This window comes from Microcaecilia unicolor, chromosome 6, assembly GCF_901765095.1.
Source record: "Microcaecilia unicolor chromosome 6, aMicUni1.1, whole genome shotgun sequence".
Taxonomy (NCBI): Eukaryota; Metazoa; Chordata; class Amphibia; order Gymnophiona; family Siphonopidae; genus Microcaecilia; species Microcaecilia unicolor.
This window is the reverse complement of record NC_044036.1, coordinates 114,373,279-114,398,396: the sequence shown is the minus strand read 5'-3', so window position 1 is coordinate 114,398,396 and position 25,118 is coordinate 114,373,279. Positions and strand designations below refer to the sequence as shown.

The window sequence follows — 25,118 nt, the reverse complement described above, 5'->3', positions numbered from 1 at the left end:
GTAATCCCTCTTGGCCTTCTTTATCTGCACCTTGCATTTGCTTTGACACTCCTTATGCTGCTTCTTGTTATTTTCAGACGGTTCCTTCTTCCATTTTCTGAAGGCGTTTCTTTTAGCCCTAATAGCTTCCTTCACCTCACTTTTCAACCAGGCCGGCTGTCTTTTGGAGTTCCGTCTTTCTTTTCCAATTCGCGGAATATGTATGGCCTGGGCCTCCAGGATGGTATTTTTGAACAGCGTCCACGCCTGTTGTACAGTTTTTACTCTCTCAGTTGCCCCCCTAAGTTTTTTTTTTTTACCGTTCTTCTCATTTTATCATAGTCTCCTTTTTTAAAGTTAAACGCTAACGTATTTGACTTTCTGCGTACAGTTACTTCAAGGTCGATATCAAAACTGATCATATTATGGTAACTGTTATCAAGCAGCCCCAGTACCATAACGTCCCTCACCAGATCATGCGCTCCACTAAGGACCAAGTCTAGAATTTTTCCTTCTCTCGTCGGCTCCTGCACCAGTTGCTCCATAAAGCTGTCCTTGATTTCATCAAGGAATTGTATCTCTATAGCGTGTCCCGATGTTACATTTACCCAGTCTATATTTGGATAATTGAAGTCACCCATTATTATCACATTGCCCATTTTGTTCGCGTCTCTGATTTCTTTTATCATTTCTGTGTCTACCTGCTCATCCTGACGAGGCGGACGGTAGTACACTCCTATCACCGTTTTTTCCCCTTTTATAAATGGAATTTCAACCCACAATGATTCAAAGGTGTGATTTGTGTCCTGCTGAATTTGTAATCTATCTGAGTCAAGGCTCTCGTTAATATACAATGCTACCCCTCCACCAGTCCGGTCCACCCTATCACTACGATATACTTTGTACCCCGGTATGACAGTGTCCCACTGGTTATCCTCCTTCCACCAGGTCTCAGTAAAGCGAATGCTACATACCTGTAGAAGGTGTTCTCCGAGGACAGCAGGCTGATTGTTCTCACTGATGGGTGACGTCCTCGGCAGCCCCTCCAATCGGAATCTTCCTAGCAAAGTCCTTTGCTAGCTCTCGCGCGCACCGCGCATGCGCGGCCGTCTTCCCGCCCGAAACCGGCTCGAGCCGGCCAGTCCAGTATGTAGCAAGACAATACACTTCAAGGGAAGACACAACTCCAAAGGGGAGGCGGGCGGGTTTGTGAGAACAATCAGCCTGCTGTCCTCGGAGAATACCTTCTACAGGTATGTAGCATTCGCTTTCTCCGAGGACAAGCAGGCTGCTTGTTCTCACTGATGGGGTATCCCTAGCCCCCAGGCTCACTCAAAACAACAACCATGGTCAATTGGGCCTCGCAACGGCGAGGACATAACTGAGATTGACCTAAAAAATTTACCAACTAACTGAGAGTGCAGCCTGGAACAGAACAAACAGGGCCCTCGGGGGGTGGAGTTGGATCCTAAAGCCCAAACAGGTTCTGAAGAACTGACTGCCCGAACCGACTGTCGCGTCGGGTATCCTGCTGCAGGCAGTAATGAGATGTGAATGTGTGGACAGATGACCACGTCGCAGCTTTGCAAATTTCTTCAATGGAGGCTGACTTCAAGTGGGCTACCGACGCAGCCATGGCTCTGACATTATGAGCCGTGACATGACCCTCAAGAGCCAGCCCCGCCTGGGCGTAAGTGAAGGAAATGCAATCTGCTAGCCAATTGGATATGGTGCGTTTCCCTACAGCCACTTCCCTCCTATTGGGGTCAAAAGAAACAAACAATTGGGCGGACTGTCTGTGGGGCTGTGTCCGCTCCAGGTAGAAGGCCAATGCTCTCTTGCAGTCCAATGTGTGCAGCTGACGTTCAGCAGGGCAGGAATGAGGACGGGGAAAGAATGTTGGCAAGACAATTGACTGGTTCAGATGGAACTCCGACACGACCCTTGGCAAGAACTTAGGGTGAGTGCGGAGGACTACTCTGTTATGATGAAATTTGGTGTAAGGGGCCTGGGCTACCAGGGCCTGAAGCTCACTGACTCTACGAGCTGAAGTAACTGCCACCAAGAAAATGACCTTCCAGGTCAAATACCTCAGATGGCATGAATTCAGTGGCTCAAAAGGAGGTTTCATCAGCTGGGTGAGAACGACATTGAGATCCCATGACACTGTAGGAGGCTTGACGGGGGGCTTTGACAAAAGCAAACCTCTCATGAATCGAACAACTAAAGGCTGTCCTGAGATCGGCTTAACTTCCACATGGTAATGGTATGCGCTGATTGCGCTAAGGTGAACCCTTACAGAGTTGGTCTTGAGACCAGACTCAGACAAGTGCAGAAGGTATTCAAGCAGGGTCTGTGTAGGACAAGAGCGAGGAGCTAGGGCCTTGCTGTCACACCAGACGGCAAACCTCCTCCACAGAAAGAAGTAACTCCTCTTAGTGGAATCTTTCCTGGAAGCAAGCAAGACGCGGGAGACACCCTCTGACAGACCCAAAGAGGCAAAGTCTACGCTCTCAACATCCAGGCCGTGAGAGCCAGGGACCGGAGGCTGGGATGCAGAAGAGCCCCTTCGTCCTGCGTGATGAGGGTCGGAAAACACTCCAATCTCCATGGTTCTTCGGAGGATAACTCCAGAAGAAGAGGGAACCAGATTTGACGCGGCCAAAAAGGAGCAATCAGAATCATGGTGCCTCGGTCTTGCTTGAGTTTCAACAAAGTCTTCCCCACCAGAGGAATGGGAGGATAAGCATACAGCAGGCCCTCCCCCCAATCCAGGAGGAAGGCATCCGATGCCAGTCTGCCGTGGGCCTGAAGCCTGGAACAGAACTGAGGGACTTTGTGGTTCACTCGAGATGCGAAGAGATCCACCAAGGGGGTGCCCCACGCTTGGAAGATCTGGCGCACCACTCTGGAGTTGAGCGACCACTCGTGAGGTTGCATAATCCTGCTCAGTCTGTCGGCCAGACTGTTGTTTACGCCTGCCAGATATGTGGCTTGGAGCACCATGCCGAGACGGCGAGCCCAGAGCCACATGCTGACGGCTTCCTGACACAGGGGGCGGGATCCGGTGCCCCCCTGCTTGTTGACGTAGTACATGGCAACCTGGTTGTCTGTCTGAATTTGGATAATTTGATGGGACAGCCGATCTCTGAAAGCCTTCAGAGCGTTCCAGATCGCTCGCAACTCCAGGAGATTGATCTGTAGACCGCGTTCCTGGAGGGACCAGCTTCCTTGGGTGTGAAGCCCATCGACATGAGCTCCCCATCCCAGGAGAGACGCATCCGTTGTCAGCACTTTTTGTGGCTGAGGAATTTGGAAAGGACGTCCCAGAGTCAAATTGGACCAGATTGTCCACCAATAGAGGGATTCGAGAAAACTCGTGGACAGGTGGATCACGTCTTCTAGACCCCCAGCAGCCTGATACCACTGGGAGGCTAGGGTCCATTGAGCAGATCTCATGTGAAGACGGGCCATGGGAGTCACATGAACTGTGGAGGCCATGTGGCCTAGCAATCTCAACATCTGCCGAGCTGTGATCTGCTGGGACGCTCGCACCCGCGAGACGAGGGACAACAAGTTGTTGGCCCTCGCCTCTGGGAGATAGGCGCGAGCCGTCCGAGAATCCAGCAGAGCTCCTATAAATTCGAGTTTCTGCACTGGGAGAAGATGGGACTTTGGATAATTTATCACAAACCCCAGTAGCTCCAGGAGGCGAATAGTCAACTGCATGGACTGCAGGGCTCCTGCCTCGGATGTGTTCTTCACCAGCCAATCGTCGAGATATGGGAACACATGCACCCCCAGCCTGCGAAGTGCCGCTGCTACTACAGCTAGGCACTTTGTGAACACCCTGGGCGCAGAGGCGAGCCCAAAGGGTAGCACACAGTACTGGAAGTGGCGTGTGCCCAACTGAAATCGCAGATACTGTCTGTGAGCTGGCAGTATCGGGATGTGTGTGTAGGCATCCTTCAAGTCCAGAGAGCATAGCCAATCGTTTTGCTGAATCATGGGGAGAAGGGTGCCCAGGGAAAGCATCCTGAACTTTTCTTTTACGAGATATTTGTTCAGGGCCCTTAGGTCTAGGATGGGACGCATCCCCCCTGTTTTCTTTTCCACAAGGAAGTACCTGGAATAGAATCCCAGCCCTTCTTGCCCGGATGGCACGGGCTCGACCGCATTGGCGCTGAGAAGGGCGGAGAGTTCCTCTGCAAGTACCTGCTTGTGCTGGAAGCTGTAAGACTGAGCTCCCGGCGGACAATTTGGAGGTTTGGAGGCCAAATTGAGGGTGTATCCTTGCCGGACTATTTGCAGAACCCACTGATCGGAGGTTATGAGAGTCCACCTTTGGTGAAAAGCTTTCAACCTCCCTCCGACTGGCAGGTCGCCCGGCACTGACACTTGGATGTCGGCTATGCTCTGCTGGAGCCAGTCAAAAGCTCGCCCCTTGCTTTTGCTGGGGAGCCGCGGGGCCTTGCTGAGTCGCACGCTGCTGACGAGAGCGAGCGCGCTGGGGCTTAGCCTGGGCCGCAGGCTGTCGGGAAGGAGGATTGTACCTACGCTTACCAGAAGTATAGGGAACAGTCTTCCTTCCCCCGAAAAAATCGTCTACCTGTAGAGGTAGAAGCTGAAGGCTGCCGGCGGGAGAACTTGTCGAATGCGGTGTCCCGCTGGTGGAGAGACTCTACCACCTGCTCGACTTTTTCTCCAAAAATGTTGTCCGCACGGCAAGGCGAGTCCGCAATCCGCTGCTGGAGTCTATTCTCCAGGTCGGCGGCACGCAGCCATGAGAGCCTGCGCATCACCACACCTTGAGCAGCGGCCCTGGACGCAACATCAAAAGTGTCATAAACTCCTCTGGCCAGGAATTTTCTGCACGCCTTCAGCTGCCTGACCACCTCCTGAAAAGGCTTGGCTTGCTCAGGGGGAAGAGCATCAACCAAGCCCGCCAACTGTCGCACATTATTCCGCATGTGTATGCTCGTGTAGAGCTGGTAAGACTGAATTTTGGCCACGAGCATAGAGGAATGGTAGGCCTTCCTCCCAAAGGAGTCTAAGGTTCTAGAGTCTTTGCCCGGGGCGCCGAAGCATGCTCTCTAGAACTCTTAGCCTTCTTTAGGGCCAGATCCACAACTCCAGAGTCGTGAGGCAACTGGGTGCGCATCAGCTCTGGGTCCCCATGGATCCGGTACTGGGACTCGATCTTCTTGGGGATGTGGGGATTACTTAGTGGCTTGGTCCAGTTCGCAAGCAATGTCTTTTTCAGGACATGGTGCAAGGGAACAGTGGACGCTTCCTTAGGTGGAGAAGGATAGTCCAGGAGCTCAAACATTTCAGCCCTGGGCTCGTCCTCCACAACCACCGGGAAGGGGATGGCCGTAGACATCTCCCGGACAAAGGAAGCAAAAGACAGACTCTCGGGAGGAGAAAGCTGTCTTTCAGGAGAGGGAGTGGGATCAGAAGGAAGACCCTCAGACTCCTCGTCAGAGAAATATCTGGGATCTTCTTCTTCTTCCCACGAGGCCTCACCCTCGGTGTCAGACACAAGTTCACGGACCTGCGTCTGCAACCGCGCCCGGCTCGACTCCGTGGAGCCACGTCCACGATGGGGGCATCGAGAGGTAGACTCCCTCGCCCGCATCGGCGAAGCTCCCTCCGCCGATGTAGTCGGGGAGCCCTCCTGGGAGGTGGCCGCAGTCGGCACCGCACGCGGTACCGACGTCGGGGACCTCACCCCGGGCGATGGGCCAGCCGGCGCCACGCTCGACGGTACCGGAGGCGCAAGCACCGCCGGTACCGGAGGGGTAGGGCGCAACAGCTCTCCCAGAATCTCTGGGAGAACGGCCCGGAGGCTCTCGTGCAGAGCGGCTGCAGAGAAAGGCATGGAGGTCGATGCAGGCGTCGACGTCAGAACCTGTTCCGGGCGTGGAGGCTGTTCCGGGCTGTCCAGAGTGGAGCGCATCGACACCTCCTGAACAGAGGGTGAGCGGTCCTCTCGGTGCCGATGCCTGCTGGGTGCCGACTCCCTCGGCGACCCAGAGCTCTCGGTGCCGACGCGGGGAGGGGACCGGTGTCGATGCTTCTTCGACTTCTTCCGAAGCATGTCACCGGAGCTCCCCGGCACCGACGAGGAGGACGTAGAATCCATCCGTCGCTTCCTCGGGGCCGAGACCGAAGGGGGTCGATCTCGGGGGGGCTGTACCGCAGGAGCCCTCAGGGTAGGAGGAGACCCACCCGAGGGCTCACCGCCACCAGCAGGGGAATGGACAGCCCTCACCTGAACTCCACTCGATGCACCACCGTCCGACGACATCAGGAGACGAGGTCCCGGTACCACCGACGTCGATGCAGCTATCCGATGTCTCGGCGCCGATGCAGAGGGCCGATGCCTCGATGCACTCGATGCACTGGCAGCCAAGGAAGAAGGTCTGGACGCTGATGACGTCGATGCACACGATGACCCCGGTGCCGATGTCGACGAAGAGCCCGAGAACAAAACGTTCCACTGGGCTAATCTCGCTACTTGAGTCCGCCTTTGTAAGAGGGAACACAGACTACAGTTCTGGGGACGGTGCTCGGCCCCCAGACACTGAAGACACGAAGAGTGCCTATCAGTGAGCAAGATTACCCGGGCGCACTGGGTGCACTTCTTGAAGCCGCTGGAAGGCTTCGATGTCATGGGCGGAAAAATCACGCCGGCGAAGTCAAAATCCGAAATGACGAATTTGGAGCACCAAAACTTTAAGGGAGAAAAAATCTCGACCGAGGCCGAAAAGAGGCCTACCCCGACAACGAAAGAAAACTTACCGGGGCAAAACTGGAAATACGGGAAGGGGCAAACGAAACCCAAGGGGGTTTCCGGAGCACTTTCCGAACGAAAAAGAAACTTTTCCGAAGAAAAACACGTCGATTTAGATAACGGACGCGCGAGGTCGACTCTCCGGGGCTCGACACGACAAAAACACAGCCGTACCGAGTGCGGACGAAAGAAGACTGGCCGGCTCGAGCCGGTTTCGGGCGGGAAGACGGCCGCGCATGCGCGGTGCGCGCGGGCGCGCGAGAGCTAGCAAAGGACTTTGCTAGGAAGATTCCAATTGGAGGGGCTGCCGAGGACGTCACCCATCAGTGAGAACAAGCAGCCTGCTTGTCCTCGGAGAATGCCTATTATATCCAATTTTTCATTTAGTGCAATATATTCCAACTCTCCCATCTTATTTCTTAGACTCCTAGCATTTGCATATAGACATTTCAGAGTATGTTTGTTGTTCTTATTTGCATGATGCTTAGTACCTGACACTATTGATTTGACATCTTTTGTCTGATCTTTAGTTGTATTTAAGGGCACCTGGTCTACCATGGTCTGTTGTGCAACCTCACTATCCAGAAACCCTATCTTCCCTGTTTGTGAGGTATCTTTGCAAGATACCTTTTCCCGAACCATGCGCTTTTGAGCGACTGTCGGCCTTCCCCCCATTTCTAGTTTAAAAGCTGCTCTATCTCCTTTTTAAATGCCGATGCCAGCAGCCTGGTCCCACCCTGGTTAAGGTGGAGCCCATCCTTTCGGAATAGGCTCCCCCTTCCCCAGAATGTTACCCAGTTCCTAACAAATCTAAAACCCTCCTCCCTGCACCATCGTCATGTTGTGCGCATGTTTAGGGCAGGACTAGAAAGGACCTAAATTTAAAACATTGAACAGTAATAATCGAATGGATAGAAACGTCCATGTCAAAAAAAGAAGGGTGTCCTAAGTTAGACCTGTTTCAATCACAAGTAGCTGAGCACTGGAGGGATTAAAGCATAACCATCCTTAATCCCCCAGCGATTACTCTACCCCTCCCTCACTCCTGAAAGTGACACTGGAAAGGAAAACTAGGCATTATGGGCATTCTGAAAACAATGGCAACCCGGTCTGAAGGGTAGCCTAGTGGTCAGTACAATGGACTGTAAACCAGAGGACCCCGTTTCAAATTCCACTTCAACTCTCTTTTTTTCTTTTAAATTGTGAGCCCTCCAGAAACACAAATATACCTACTGTACCTAAATATTAAACACACCTACAACCGTGAGGGCTATTGAGATGGTGCACATTCAGGTACAGTTAGGTGAGGGCTCTGGAGGGCTCACCATTTAAAACTGAGTTGCAGTGGAATACGAACCTGGTTTCCTGGATTAAAGTCCACTGCACTGTCCACTAGGCTGCCCCTGTGCTCTGAAAGGATGTTTGTGTGGCCATTTTTGTACAAATACTGCCAGACATCCTTGTCTCTGTTTTTTTTCCCCACCACCCTAACCTGTTCATTTTGGATGTTTTCAAGTACTTTCGAACAGAAAACTCAGATGTTTTTCGTGTTCAAAAATGGCTGAGAGATGGATGGGGTTTTTTGGACGTTATGAGCAGGACGTTCTAATTCTGACTTGGACGTCCTTTCGAAAATTCCCCTCCATGTGAATTATTGAAAATCAAATGTTTAATGGTACAGTGGGAATGGAACTTAGCATGGGGATAGAACTTAACACTGCCCAAGTGTTTGTCCAACACATAAAAGAGCCTAAAGGCTGAAGATGGAATAGACACTTAGAATTTGTAAGCATCAGTGATATCTCAGCTGCAAAGCCTGAACATTTCCTGCTCCTAATATACTAGTCCAGTGTCAAATCATTTTGCATACTGCAGAATCAGACACTGATTAATTAAAAACTGGTAGAATTTCACTAATTAATCAGCACATACTATTAATGATGCAACTCTTAAATTTACAAACCACAGACAAAAATGACAGCACTTACAGAGGAATGCCTGAGATACAATTCATTTCTAAGTTCCAAATGTGGGCACCTCCTGTTTAACAAAATGCAATGGGCAAGGAATTACTACTGATACAGCACATTCTACGGTGTGTAAAAATATCTGAATCTCAGAAAGGAGCTGCAGCTTTAAAACAGCTGGAGCTGCTGGGCTGGAAAATATGCTGGTTTCAGAATTCACTGTGGTTTCAGTTTCTGGAACAATTACCAAAAGACACTCTGATTTATTATACAGTAAAATGTTTCTTCTTGGGGAGCACGGGAATGACCAGCTTCATTATCAGCACAGCAATTTAGACCCACAATTATGGAAATCAGATCTAGCCAGCCTACACCACTGGGTGAGTTCAGCTTGGCCCTGTAGAGCATTATCAGGACTTGGCTAGCCTGAAGCATCTTGTTTTCTTAACTTCTCTTTCGAGAGTAGCAGCCTTGGGGTTTTATTGTGTATTACCTTAGACAGAGAACCACTTAAACGTAATACTTAAAAAGTATGAGAGCAATGTCAAAATAATTAAGGTGTAGTAACATAGTAGATGACGGCAGATAAAGATATGTACTGTCCTTCCAGTCTGCTCAACAACATAAACTCATAGCATAGGGTATAATGTAATACCATATATGCATACTTGACCTTGATTTAACCTTGCCATTTTCAGGGCACACACCACAGAAATCTGCCCAGCACTGATTTTGCTTCTCAATTACTGGTGTTGCCAACAATCACAACTAAGCTTGTTTGGCTCCAGGCCTTCCATACAGGATTCCTTTGCGTTTATCCCATGCATTTTTTAATTCAGTTACTGTTTTCATCTCCACCACTTCCCACAGGAGGGCCTTCCAGGTATCTACCACCCTCTCTGTGAAAAAGTACTTCCTGACATTATTCCTGAGTCAGCCCGCCTGCACCTCAATTCATGACCTCTAGTTCTAGCACCTTCTCATCTCTGGAAAAGATTTGTTTGTAGATTAATACCTTTCAAATATTTGAATGTCTGTATCATATCAACCCTGTCTCTCCTTTCCTCCAGGGTATACATCTTCAAGTCCGCAAGTCTCTTCTCATATGTCTTGTGGTGCAAACCCCATACCATTTTCATCACTTTTCTCTGAACCGCTTCAAGTCTTTTTACATCCTTAGCAAGATACGGCCTCCAAAACTGAACAAAATACTTCAAGTAGGGCCTCACCAACAACTTGTACAAGGGCATCAATTCAGCACCTCCTTTCTTCTGGTTATATCCCTCTCTATGCACTCTAGCATCCTTCTGGCCGTGGTCACCGCCTTGTTACACTGTTTCGTCACCTTCAGATCCTCAGACACCATCACCCAAAGGTTCCTCTCCTGAGCAGGGCTCATCAATCTCCCCTCCTATCTGGTAAATCTCCTTTGGATTTCTGCACCAAGTACATCACTCTGCACTTCACTGCAGACCTTTGACCATTCTTCTAATTACTGGAGATCTCTTCTCATGGTTTCTACTCCCTCCAGGGCATCCACTCTATTGGCAATCTTCATGTCATCTGCAAAAAGGAAAAACTTTTCCTTCAAACCCTTCAGCAATGTCTCTCACAAATATATTAAATAGAATCAGCCTCAGTACCGACCACTGAGGCACTCCACTACTCATCTTCCTTTCCTTAAAGCAAATTCCGTTTACCACCACCCTCTATCGAATCTATAGGCTGATGATCACCTTGGGGTGACAAGGTTGCAGGTGCCAATAGTGTTTGCCTTTGTCCCCCCTAATGATCACAGCCAGTGAGTGCATGTAATAACGCGTTCACCGTCTCTGAACGTTAATTGTATGCAAATGCATACAAACAAAGGTCTCACGCATTCCCCCCTCATGATCAGTGGGCAGCGCGCCATACAAGGGCGCTGCTCCTGCTGCAAACCCTACGCTAGATCGGAGCTGGCATTACCAATGGTTTACCAATGAGTGACGAATGGGGAGACCCACTGAAGAGGTTTGACAGGTCCGGGATTTTCTTCTGGACCTGTCAAATCTAAGTCCATGCCCCTCCCCACCCCCAACACAAGACCTAGAGGTCTGGTGGACTTTCAGGCCCTCCACCCCCAAACACAAAAACCCCACTAGCTCCCCCCCACATCGAACAAAAAAGCCCGCTGTTTATCTAGCTAGCCAGCCAGTCAGTCCACCCTTCCTCCCTCCCCCCCACCCCCCGGCAGCCTACCTCTCCGTAGTAGTAGTTGGAAGAGGGAGATTCTTTCCCTCCTCTTTGGGCGCCTTCCCATAATGGCGGCGTCCTGCCCTGCCTGGTGCATCCTGGGATGCACCGGGCGGGGCTTAACTTCAATATAAGGATTAAGCCCCACCCAGTGCATCTCAGTATGAACCGGGGAGAGTGGAACGCTGCCATTTTGAGAAGGCACCCAAAGAGGAGAGAGTGCTATTCCCTTCCTCCTCCAAATATTAACTATGGAAAAGTAGGCTGCTGGTGGGGGGGAGAGAGAGGTAGGAAGCGTGGGTGCCACTTCTCCACCTCTTCAGCTCTCCTTATCCTTCCTAAAAAGACAATAGCCTAGTATGGTCACATCCCATTCATGGGAAGCATTGAACCATTCCTCTGTAATACCAAAATTCAAGTTTTCCTCAAACATCAGGGCTTGCAAAGAGCATTTGTGCTCATTGTTTTCCAGGTGTCATTGAGTTCAGATGGTTTTCTATATTAACATTACCTTCCCAACTGCTGTCATGTTTTTCTTTAGGAGTGACTTTCTGAATTCCTTTGCTTCCTTTTGTCCTCTAATTTAAATGTCTAGAAACAGACTGACTGAACTTCTCCCCAAGGATCCCTTTTCCTGTCACAGAAAGGTGTAGGCCATCGGTACAGTACAGCACGCTGTTTTTCTATATACTGCCCCATCCTCCTATATATCTAAAACCTTCTTCTTTATACCAAGCTTCAAGCCACTTATTGAACTCCTCTGTTTTACACAATCTTTCCTCTCCTTTACCATATGTAGGAATAACTTCAGAAAAAGCTGCAGTCTGAATCAAAGACTTAAGACCCTCCCCAAGCTTCTGGAACGCTCTCTGTGTGCACACAGCTCTGGAATTCTCTACCAAAATGCCTGAAATCTACGAATAATCATCTAGAATTCAGAAAAAAAAACCCTAAAAACTCACTTGTTCAAGAAGGCATACCCCACGGTATCTGACAAATACCGAATAATGAAATATGGCATTTTAATCAGGAAACGGACAGTTTTCAACCCCAACGCATGATCACACCCTAACATTTTGTCTGTATCACCCCAACCTATTTACCGATACTTCTTTACTGTATTTGTCACTATAATAGTACCCCTATACTGTATTTGTTCCCACCAGAGTCTGTAACCATCTCTCCGGAACTATGTAAGCAATTTTGAGCCTACTAATAAGTGGGAAAAGGTGGGATACAAATGTAAAATAAATTACTGACCAGGTCATTTTGTCCCCAAGGTGGATCACAATATCAATATCGGAATCCTTACTCTCTTCTCAGACCACATTCAGTATCTGGTTGATACTTCTGGTAGCAGAGGATCCTGGAAGGCATTTCACTAGGTTGAGACCCTTGAACTGTGTTTCTGAGTTAATGCCTCTTATAATGGAGTCTCACAGCAGTAAGAATTTTCTGCTTTGAGCCGTTTTGTCATTGTTTTTTTTTTTTGGGGGGGGGGGGGGGTATTTCCTTTAGACTGAGTTACATTCCTCGCCTCTGGCTCCATCTCAGTACTTCTTTTCTGAGCATCATAATGCCCCAAATGCAGCAAAGGAATTACACAGGGGCAAAGGTTGGGAGGGATCAGAAGACACCTAATTAGTCAACACTGGCTTTCTAATTTATAACTAGAACAGAACTGTATTAATGAAGAAACTCCAGGGCTCTAATTTTGGAGCTCTGCTTTTTCACATTTACCTTCACCCCTCTGGTCATGTGGAAAGTAATTTTATAATATGACACCTACACAAATTTGAAAAAAATGTAGCTATTTTATACAAGCAACATAGGTGCCACTCTGTAGCTATAAAACATGTTCCCACAATTATCCACAATACTGCACAAATGCTCTCACATCAATTTTCAGGTTCTCAAGTAACCCAATACCTGGGATTGTTCCGATCCTGATTTTATATCATCTACTATAATAAAACGCACCCTGAACGATCTGAGGACAAAGGTTTCTGAACTCACAGCACAAGGGTTCGTAAGTTCATGGTGGTGAAGCCATCCCACTATGACTCGGAGCCCCGCCCTCACGTCAAACGTCATGACGTGAGTTCAAAACCTTAGCAAAAAGAACCTTTAGGGAGCGTTTAAAAATAAAAAAAAGTCAAGGAAAAACAAAAAACAAACAAGCAGGGGGAGCAGTACTCCTCCCCCAGGATGTGCAACACCCACCCCCCGCACCGCACCCCCCCCCACAAAGCCACACACAGACACGACAAACCGCAAAAAAAAAAGAAAAAAACCTCAGCCAACACATGCTGCAGGTGCAACAAACACACCCGCGCCCCCCCCCCCAAGGCCACCCACGAAAATCCTGCAAAAAAAAAAAACACGCAACACAATCCACATGAAGGAACCCCCAACCCTACCCACCCACCGACGTGTACCTTTGCCGCCGGCGCCGGGGAACCCGAAACCCCACAAGAACGCATCCAGCGTGATCTGCAGGCAGGGCTTATGTGCGTCTGACGTCATGCACGTGCATGACATAAGACACACATAACCCCGCCCTGCACAGCCTAGATGCAGAACATCAAGCGGCACTCAGCAGAGCCCACGACAAAGGACTTCTGCTGGCGGGATTTTGGGTACCCCGCCAGCAAAACTAAGACACGGTAGGCTGGAATGGCGGCAGGAGGGGGGGGGAGCAACGCGCGGCGGGTGCATCACGCGGAGGAAGCGGAGACGGAATACAACAAACAACCCCAGAAAGCAGCCTCTGCTTCCTTCGAAATTCAACACAATACAATCCCCCACTCAAAATGAAAGAAAAAACACACACACACACTCTCACAACAGGCACCGCTCCATGAAACCCCAGCCCCCACCCCCCACACACAATCAATCACTCATCTGGCAGCGGTCCCAGAACCCACCACCCAAAAAACAAAACAAAACACTTACTCTCAATTGGCCACAACTCCTCAACGCACCCCCCCCCCCCACAGACACGCACACACACACTCACTCTGTAATCTGGCAGCACTTCCTCAAACCCCTGCCCCCCCCCCCCCCCCACACACACTCATACTCTCATTTTGCAACAGTTCCTGAACACCCCCCCCCCCCCCAAACACACACACAAACACTCACTCTCTCATCTGGCAGCGCTTCCTGAACCCCACCACACACACACTCTCTCATGTGGAAACGCACAATAAACACACCCTCACACACACACTCATCAACTGCCAGCGCTTCCATAACCAACCCCCAAACCTCTCTTCTTCCCTGCTGAAACCCCAAACACAGACCCCGACACCCCTACAACACACACACACACACACACACACACTCTCTAACTACGGCAACGCTTCCTGAACCCCCTCCCCCCCCAAAACCACTCTCTCATATCTGGCAGCGCATCCTAAAATCCCGTACACACACACACACTCTGTCACTCATCTGGCAGCACTTCCTGAAACCACTGCCCCCCCCCCCCCCCCACACACTCACTTAATAATCTGGCAGCCGTCCCTAAACACCCCCCCCCCACACACACACTCACTATCATTTGGCCCTGCTACCTCAAACCTCCCCCCCCCCAAACACACACACTCACTCTCTCTTCTGCAAGTGCTTCATGAACCCACACCACAAACACACACACACTCATCTGACAGTCACACAATCACTCACACACTCGCTTGGTTTCATACACTCAGTCTCACAGAGCATCTCAGTATCACACACACTCTCTCTCACGCACACACTGAATCTGTGTGAAACACACTCACAATCACACTGTGTCTCACATACGCACTTGCACACACTCTCATTCTCACACATACACTCACACCCACACTCTCTCTCTCTTACACACACACACACTCGCACTTTCACTCTCTCTCTCACACACACTCACTCTCACATACACTCTCCCAAACATACACACTCCGAGGACAACCTTGCTAGCGCCCATTTCATATGTGTCAGAAACGGGCCTTTTTTACTAGTAATAAAATAAAATGCACTTTAGAATCTAAGTAACATTCTGATATTCCATCTTCAATTCACTTTTTGTCCTACAAAGGAGTTTGAAAAACATTGGTTGTTCAGTTCAAACCATCTGAGGACAACTGCAGAGAGGTAGTAATAGGCTCCTTTCCACATACATTTCAAATTCCAGGAAGGGAAAGAGAGAAGTGAGGGCTTTAAGGTATTATCCCACAGATTCCCAAATACAGTCAGCAATGACCATGCTCGGTCTTTAGGACTGAATCACAAAACCAAAAGTACCACGGACATGCAATTAGTTAACAGTCAAACTAGTTTCAAAGCTCTTGATTATAGGCTGGCCTTTATTTAGGGTATAATCAGTGCATTCAAGAACAAACTGCAGAACCAGCTAATTAAATTTCAATCATTTTCCTTCATATTTTACCATTTGTAATTACATTTGGGTTAGGCATAAGGAGATGGATATTCTCATTACTCAGTAAAAATGAAAGCTTAAATATTTTTCATTTCCCTGTTTAATCATGCCACAGATGAATCTTGGAACAGGATGAACACTGGGATCCTGGATGTTAACCATCTCTATTCTATCACTAGATGGATCTAGCAGGGATATAGGCTGTAAGTACAGGATAAAGTTTGTGTTCTGCACACACAGTGCTGTGTGACAGGACTTGATTGATCAAGCAGGGGAAGGTTGTAATTACATCAGAGTGTTTCTGTTACATAGCTGAATTGCTTGATAAAGTGCCAAAGAACAATGACAACAGAACTGTTGAACTAAACTGGTAATGGTGTATGCATTTACACTGCCTGCTCTACAGCCTTTGGCACAGGACACTACGAGAGACACTAACAACACAGTGAGATCCTGTAAGTAATTCCTTGTTTGCCAGTGCATATTTTTCCACTTGTAGCACATGCACGCAGAGAGGGTTGAGTAAGTGGTATGGCCACAGCTCAATGAGATCCTGCAGTTGTCCCTCCAATCTTGCTCATTATTACATAGGCAGTGCAATAGAGTGTGCCACAGGGTCCATGGCCCCAACAATATTTTGCCCATCACGACATCAGCAACTAGAGGGTTTGGGGGTGGGGCTGGAGACTGGTTTGTTTGGCCTCGCTCATCAATATTATGTTCTGCCACCCCTGGCCTATTATCTGGGAGGATAAGTACATGAAATGCATTTCAACTTACCGAGCAGCTCAGTGAGTTTGGGCAGCAGTCCAACCTGCACCATCTTGTTTCTCAGGCCCGTGTCAAAGGAGAGGTTGAGCAGTAATCGTAGGGTGATATTCAGTAAGTCTTCATGCTCACATGGGATCATTGTAGACAATTTTTCAACGATATCCATTTCTGCCTGTAAATAAAGCCAAAGTAAAGTTATGGAACAACAGAAACACCTAGAAACTGCCAACACTGCCATACATCTTTCAAGCAAAGTAAACATAAAATGGTTGAACATTTATTTTACAGGATGCCAGAGGAATAAGGGGAACAGACAACATGTTAGAAGTAAGGACTATAAACACAAGGTGATAGGAGTAAAGTAGGTCTGCCGACAAGAAGTTCCAATAATCTTCTTATGGAGAAGTAAGCTTGGATAAGAATTTTAATGGTGCAAACCAAAAGGAGCTTGGATAAGAATTTTAATAGTGCAAACCAAAAGGAGCAGACGAATAGAATGAATGTTGGGAAGATGAGGCCAAAATATTTTAATCTGAGTTGACATGTTTGGTAGAAAAGAAAAGGAGATAGCAAAGGTGACAACTACTATACCAGTATGCACTAGATGAGGCAGAGAGAGGAACAAGGTGGAAAAACAAGAACAGATAATGAGGTGCAGCCTCAATAACCAACATGATAAGTACATAAGTATTGCCATATTGGGACAGACTGAAAGTCCATCAAGCCTATAATTGTTTCCAACAGTGGCCAATCCAGGTTACAAGTACATGGCAAGATCCCAAAACAGTACAATACATTTTATGCTGCTTATCCTAGAAATAAGCATTGGATTCTCCCCAAGTCCATCTTAATAATGGCTTACAGACTTTTCTTTTACGAAGCTATCCAAACTTTTTTTTAAACCCTGCTAAGCTAACTGCTTTTATCACATTCTCTGGCAACAAATTCCAGAGTTTATTTACACCTTGAGAGAAGAATTCGCCGGTTTGTTTTAAACTTACTACTTTGTAGCTTCATTGCATGCCTCCTAGTCCTAGTATTTTTGGACAGAGTAAACAAGCAATTTATGTTTACCCGTTCCACTCCACTCAATTTTATAGATCACTATTTTCAACACGCTGAAGAGCCCTAGCCGTTTCAGCCATTCCTCAAACGGAAGTTGTCCCATCCCCTTCATCATTTTCATCAACCTTCTCAGTACCTTTTCTAATTCCACTATATCTTTTTTTGAGATGCGGTGACCAGAACTGCACACTGTATTCGAGGTGCAGTCACACCATGGAGCAATACAATGGCATTATAAACCTCCTCATCTTTGTTTTCCATTCCTTTCCTAATAATACGTAACATTCTATCTGCCTTCTTAGCCACTGCCATACACTGAGCAGAGGGTTTCAAAGTATCAACTATGACACTTAGATCCCTTTCCTGGTCGGTGAATCCGAATGTGGAACCTTGCATCATGTAACTATAGTTTGGGTTACTCATTCCCACATGCATCACTTTGCACTTGCTCACATTAAACATCATCTGCCATTTGGATGCCCAGTCTCCCAGTCTGGTAAGGTCATCTTGTAATATTGCACAATCCTCTTGTGATTTAACAACTTTAAATAACTTTGTGTCGTCAGCAAATTTAATTACCTCACTAGTTACTCCCATCTCTAGATCATTTATAAATATGTTTAAAAGCAGCGGTCCCAGCACAGACCCCTGGGGAACCCCACTATCTGTCCTTCTCCATTGAGAATATTGACCATTTAACCCTACTCCCTGTTTTCTATCTTTTAACCAGTTTTTAATCCACAACAGAACACAATCCTATCCCACGGCTCTCCAATTTCCTTAGGAGTCTTTCATGAGGTACTCTGTTAAATGCTTTTTGAAAATCCTGACACACAATATCAGCGGGTTCACCTTTATCCACATGTTTGTTCACCCCTTCAAAGAAATCTGGTAGATTGGTGAGGCAAGATTTCCCTTCACTAACTCCATGTTGGCTTTGTCTCACTAACCCATGCTTTTGAATATGCTCCGTAATTTTGTTCTTGTCTTATTATTTATTTATAAGTTTCATTATTACATTCACATTACATAAATGCATTGAAATAAAGATAAAATGTAAATAAGATCATTTTTCCCTTTAATCAAGGTGAGGAAAATAAACTTCTAAATTTGTCCACATTACTGAGACAAGATACAAGGAAATAAAATTAAGGAACTTTTAACAGAAATCAGACAGGGGGACCGCTAAACACCTGCAAACGATTTTCAGCATAGTTAACCTGTTTGAGCATTCAGGGTAAACCCACCATCCCCTTCTTTAGATATTATGAATTTCTGTATGTTCTTCAGATAAAAAAACAACCCATAATTAATCAAATTTAAGGATATTAGACATCTACATGCAAATTTTAATACAAAAGTTGCATCCAAAGCGATGATTCTTGGTTTCAACCCCATGAATTCCCGTCTTCTTTTTTTGCATATCCTTGTTTAAATTAGGAAATATTTGTATCTTAGCACCAAGAAATTGTGCAGTCATAGATCTAAAGTACAATCGAAATATATTATTTCTGTCCATTTCAAATGCAAAAGTTACTAAGAGGGTTGTTCGTTCAGTTATTACTTCTAAAGAACTTTCCAAAAATTCAGTTAAATTTAATTAAGACTGAGGTTCCGTGGGCAAGGTTCTTTTTTTTTTTTTTTAACTGTTTTTATTATCTCAGGGCCTCAGGTACAGGCATCTCAAACAACAACAATATTACAACAGCAAGTGCAATATAACCTATACAATGATAACTCACCGATTCATTCCTTCCCCTATTACGGGGGGGGGGGGGGGTTGTTTCCTACCCCCACTCCAATACTCCCGATGTAATAAGCCCGTGTAATGGGAGGGAGTGAGTCCTTGTCCATTCCTAGGATGTCCACCAAATATTTTTTAACCATCTCCAAGGGAGAAATTAACGGCGATTTGGGAAAATTAAGAAACCTAAGGTTAAGTCTTTTAGTCTGATTTTCCAAGTATTCAAGTCGTTTATGTAGGAAATTATTGTCTTTAACCAGAGCTGTTTCTATAGATCCCATTTCTTGAATTTTGATATCCACATGTTCCAATTTCTGGGTTTGCTGTGCAGTCACTTGTGCTTGAAGCAGGGCAGCCTCAGAAAGAACGTCAATATCAGAAGAATTCTGCTTTAAAGTAGTTTGCATAGAGGTTTGGATATTGTAAACCATATCCCATAGTGACTCCAGCGTCACAATTGCTGGTCTAATCACTCCACTAGCCACAGGTGGAGTTTTAGATAGACTATCAGCACGAGCTAACTTGGAAACAATAGCTTGAGGCAATACCTTTGAAGCCTGTTGTAGTAATGTTTCCCGAAGTTGAGAATCTATCTCCGTTGCTGCAGTCACACCCTCAGACAGGACCAGCTGAGCCACTTTGGCGTCTGTCTCTGTTTGAACAGCCAGCAACTCTCCTCCAGGCTGGGGAGGTGCAATTCGCTCCACAGGGCTCAGGGAAGCCCGTTTCCACTCTCGATCGACTCCGAAGGGCCGAGAGCTGCAGAGGGGGTCGAAGTTCCCTGAGGACCCGGTTGCTGCCTGGGAAATTGCAGGGTTGTTTGTTTCATCATCGAGGAGGTCACAGGAACCGAGGGATATTCCTTTACCTTCCCCCTCCGCTTCCCCATCGGTGACGAGGCTACAGAGGCACCGAGGAAAACTCACAAACACAGCAGCCTCCAGGAGCAAACACAGGTGCGTCCATTCACAGCGCCATCTTGGAATCTCCAAGTTTCAACACTTGTGAGTAAATCTGATGATTTAATTAAGAAAATGGATGAAACAAAGTGAGTTTTCTGGCCAGATTACATCTCTTAAGAGGAGGTAAAAACTTTGCAAGCTACATCTTTAGCTATAATTAAGGATAAATTTATTATACACAGAAAGATTGAACTGATTGAGAATTATAATAGAAGATTAAACCTCTGTTTTTTTTGGACTACTCCCGTGGATGTGTTTAAAAGATAGTTAATCGAAATTTAAAATTTTCCTGCTGAAGCTATTCCTTCATTAAATAAGGATTACTATGTTCCTTCAAGATTGTTGTCAGGGTACTAGCCAGAGATCATGGCTAAAATTCCAAGAACCGAGTATCTTAATATATCAGCAATACTTGAATCACCTGTTACCGAGGACTCGGAAAAGGTAATATTGCTGGTATCATTTGTTTCTGAGCAGAACTTGAATGCAGTTATGAAGTTGTATTTCCGGAATTCTCAGGTTCTTTTTTTACTGCAAAAAGGTGTGGATATATCCTGATGTAACAAGGCGAACTTGAGAGCAAAGGAAAGCTTTTTTAGCTATGGGGTAAGAAGCATTGACTTTGGGGACATCTTTTCCTTTAGCGTACCCTTGCAAATGCCTGATAAGGTATTTGGGTATAAATTGTTTTTTTCAGTCAGAGCAATTGAGAACTTTCTTAGATTTAGAAAACATTGTCACAGGAAAGGCCCAATATAGTTGATATTGCATGGCATTTTAACGGGAAGGGTTCTATTTTCACAATAATGCCTTTTCTTTAGTTATTTTTCTTTATTATGATCTCCTTGTCTTGATGTTCCACTCCCCTCTTATTTTTGAGGTCTAAGAAGGAATGATTGCTTTTCCTGATATTGCTCTCCTTTTCTTAGGAATATACTCGTGGTTCCATATTGCTTATTTAAGTGTATAACTTGCATGCTATTTTCTAAAAGTGCAATAAAAAAAAAAAAGATGACAGCAAAAAATATATAGAAGTCAAATATATGATTTTTCAAGATCATAATATGCACAACAGTAATTTAACAAGATGATAACCAGTAGGATTCAAGGGAGGGGGGGGTTAAAGTAAACTTCCTTAAGGGAGAAAACAATGGAAGGAAAGACATTGAGAAAAGGGAGAATGTAACAAATGAAAAGGAAGAGAAGGAACTATAGAAGAAAACAAGCCTTTAATAGCTGGGAGTGATGAATGAAGGTGGAGATGTCCAAGATGAGAAAAATCAAAGTGGTAGAAAAGCAACAGCTGGGGAGAATGTAAATAAGGACCAGCTAGTTTTGATTTTGGAGAGAAAAAGTCAAAACAGATGCTACAAAGGTCTATTAGAATTAAAGTACTGAGGGATACTGAAACAGCTGTTTCGGGTTCAAATTTAATCCAACAGCTTCCAACCTCAGCTGTTATTTCAGCTGGCTGTTGGCTACAAAATGTGTTTTAATTGACTCCCAAACTGGGCAAGCTTATCAATGATTCAGGAATTACAAAGGCATAAATTACTCTTCACAGCTGATACACAGTAGTACTCAGGTTTGCATCAAGCCCAAGGTGACTTGCCCAAAGTTAGAGGGAGTGTCAATACAGAGCCTGACTGAGAGCAGAGGTGAATCTGCGAGGTCACAGGCTGGCATGAGAAAGAAGACTCATGGACTTCAAGCGAGCAGTAGTGTGAAATCAAACTTTGGTGCTCACAACTGCTATATACAATTCCATTCAAGACATTTTAGTGCTCTAGAAATATGGACATGCCACCACAAAGTAATATTGTAAGTAATAAAGCAAGAAGATATAAGGAAAGAAGAGAAATAGAGAGTTCCATGGCTCTAGTGATGTATATTGCAACTGTAAAAAAAAAAAAGCACATGAATGTCAGGCTTATTTGAAAAGGGATGGAGAACAAAATTGAGAACAACATTTTGCCTTTATATAGGTCCATGGTGAAATCACATTTTGAATACTGTGTACAATTCTGGTTACCCCATCTCTAAAAGAAAATAATGGAAATGGGCTTTCAGTTTGGAAAAGGGGATATAAAAGAAGTTTATAATAACATGACTGGGGTGGAACAGTAAAATAGGGAATGGTTTTTAAAACAGGAGGACACTCTATGAAACTAACCACCAGCAGATTGAAAACAAATCTTAGATTTGTTTTTTTTCACACAGTGCATAATTAAACTGTTGAATCTGTCACCAGAGAATGTAGCCAAGACAACTAACAGAGAAGGATTCAAAAAGACTTTGGACAAGCTCCTGGAGGAAAAGTCTATAAAAATTTACCAGCCAGCAGACTTGGGAGAACCAATGCTTATCAGTGGAAATGAGCTATGAGAAGTAGATCAACTTTTTGGGACCTGTTGAGTACTTATAACCTGAACTAGCTAATATGTGAGACAGGATGCTGAGCTCGATGGACCTTGGTATGACCCAGCATGACTTTTCTTATGCTCTTACAGTTGCTGGCCATACCACATTTTTTGGTGGTCTGGCAGGATGTCAAATTTTGCAGCTAATTTGCTGCTTCTCCTGCTTTCCCCTGATAATATGAGCTTTTCTTGCTCATTCTTTTGCTGGAAGTTTGATTTTCTGTTAGCTTTGGGAAATGAACATCTCTGAGCTTTTTCTATTTTGCAATAGGACAAGAAGAAATTAATTTCTGTTTCTCTTTTCTCCAGTATTGTACTGCATATGGACTCAGAGTTTCCAATTCAGTTTTTGCTTGCAAATTCCAATTTCCAATTTGTGGTCAATTTTCCTGTAGATAGGGGGGGGGGGGGGGGGGGGAATCAGCTTGTTTCATTTTCCAGTATGTACCTCCCATAGGTATTAGTGTTCTAGGGCCTGTTGAAATATTTGCAGTCAGTTATATAAGAACATAAGCATTGCTATACAGGGATAGACCGAAGGTCCATCAAGTCCATCCTCTTTCCAACAGTGGCTAATCCAGGTCACAAGTACCTGACAAGATCCCAAAGGAGTAAAACAGATTTTATACTGCTTATCCTAGGAATTGGCAATGGATTTTCCCAAGTCCATCTTAATAATGGCTTATGGACTTTTCTTTTAGAAAATTATCCAAACCTTTATAAAATCCTGCTAACAGCTTTTACTAGATTTTCGGGCAACAAATTTCAGTTTTTAACTACACGTTGAGTGAAGAACTATTTTCTCAGATTTGTTTTAAATTTACTACTTAGTATTTTCATTGCATGCCTCATAGTCTTTCTATTTTTTGAAAGAGTAAACAAGCGATTTACGTCTACCCGTTCCACTCCACTCAATATTTTATAGACCTCTATTATATCTCCCCCAGTCATCTCTTTTCCAAGCTGAAGAGCCCTATCCTCTTTAACTTTTCCTCATAGGGAAGTCATCTCATCCCCTTTATCGTTTTCGTCTCCCTTCTCTGTACCTTTTCTAATTCCACTATACCTTTTTTGAGATGTGGTAACCAGAACTGCACACAGTATTCGAGGTGCGGTTACATCATGAAGTGATACAACAGAATTATAATATTCTCAGTTTTGTTTTCTATTCCTTTCCTAATAATTCCTAACAATATATTTGCTTTCTTAGCGGTCACTGCACACTTAGCAGAGGGTTTCAATGTATCATTAACAATGACACCTAGGTCTTTTTCCTGGGCGGGGACTCCTAGTATGGAACCTTGCATTACATAGCTATAGTTTGGATTCCTCTTGCCTACATGCATCACTTTGCACTTGCTTACATTAAATGCCATCGCCATTTGGATGCCCAGTCTTCCAAGTCTTGTAAGGTCTTCTTGTATTTTTTCACAATCCTCTTGTGATTTAACAACTTTGAATAACTTTGCAGTGTTAGGAAAAAAAATTGTTAAAGATCTCATGGAATACTTAGGCTAAGATAGGATTTTTAATTAGAGGACAGGGGAGCCATATTACTCTGAGATGATTATACAGTGACAAGCCACAGGACACAGGGCAAAGCTGGTTCCTTAATTCATCTTTGGATGTTATTGTTAAGTTCGGGATAAACTGGGGCCAAGTTTGCATTCATGCAAGTGACATTTGCATTTACTCAGGCAGTATATGTAGAAGAGGCCAGGCTGACCCAGATCCTTGGGAAGGATATTCAGCTCAGAGTGCCCCAAGATAAGCTAATGAGAGTGATGAACTGGACCAATGGAAGGTTCTGAAAAGGGGGGTGCAAAGTGAAGACATTGGAAGTGACTGTGCAGAAACAGTGTGTTTTAAGCCTGTAAAATGTATTGGATATTTGCCTGTTTTAATTATGACTGAAGTGTATTTCTCCTAATTGGCCAGCAGATGGTGCATGTTTATGCTTAAAGCTGTTACAGAAAATGGAATGTTTTTTTCTTTAGTTTGACACAAACAGGAAGCAAGAAGCAGTATATATTTCAAATCTTGTTGACTGGGCTCTGATTGGCCCAGGAGTTCATCTTATTTGGATTTTACTAGTTTTGAGTTCAGTCTTAGTCAGGAAGAAAGAGAGAGAGAGAGAGAGAGAGAGAGAGAGAGAGAAAGAGAGAGAGAGAGAGAGAGAGAGAGAGAGAGAGAGAGATCTTTACTGAGGCTCGGTGAATAATATGTCCTGATCTTCCCATGTTTAGCTAGTTTTCTAATTGATCCATTTTTCAGTTATTTGTTACTGTTTGCTATTTGCACATTTTTTTTGTCCACGGTTCTAAGAATAAACAGAACTGTTCCGTTTGTTCGCTCTGCTTGTCTGGAGTAATAAAAAATCCTGGTAGTTTGTGTGTTGGGTCTGTGAGTGCTTTCTGGGAACTATGGGACCACTGGGGGTGTGGCCCCAGTAACCTAGAAATCACTGGGGAGAATTTGGAAGCAGGACACTCACCCAGAGTTGGTTGTGACTCAGTCGGTGGGAGGAGGGTGCTAGTGTAGAGCACAAGCGGCAGGTGCAGTTGGACCTGAGCTGTGCTGGGGATAGACCCTCTAAGTGGCTGCAGGGTAACCCCAGGTGGGTGGCTAGGCGATTTGTGACAGTGAACAATGGTAAACTGACGAGATGTCTGAAAACATTTTCCTCCCTGGACCATTTACTGCCACATCATCGGATGCCCTAGGACACATAGAACAGGAGTGGAGCTTCCCACTGG

The 25,118-nt window shown here is 45.6% G+C and overlaps 1 protein-coding gene across 1 annotated transcript in view; it reads right to left on the bottom strand.

Moving 5' to 3' along the window:
- The window catches only part of KIFAP3 (kinesin associated protein 3), a 249,844-nt gene that overhangs the window by 145,445 nt on the left and 79,281 nt on the right, over window positions 1-25,118 (bottom strand). Inside the window, exon 10 of the mRNA XM_030206053.1 lies at window positions 16,181-16,343. Coding sequence (XP_030061913.1) covers window positions 16,181-16,343 — 163 coding nt within the window. The remainder of the gene's footprint in view (window positions 1-16,180; window positions 16,344-25,118) is intronic.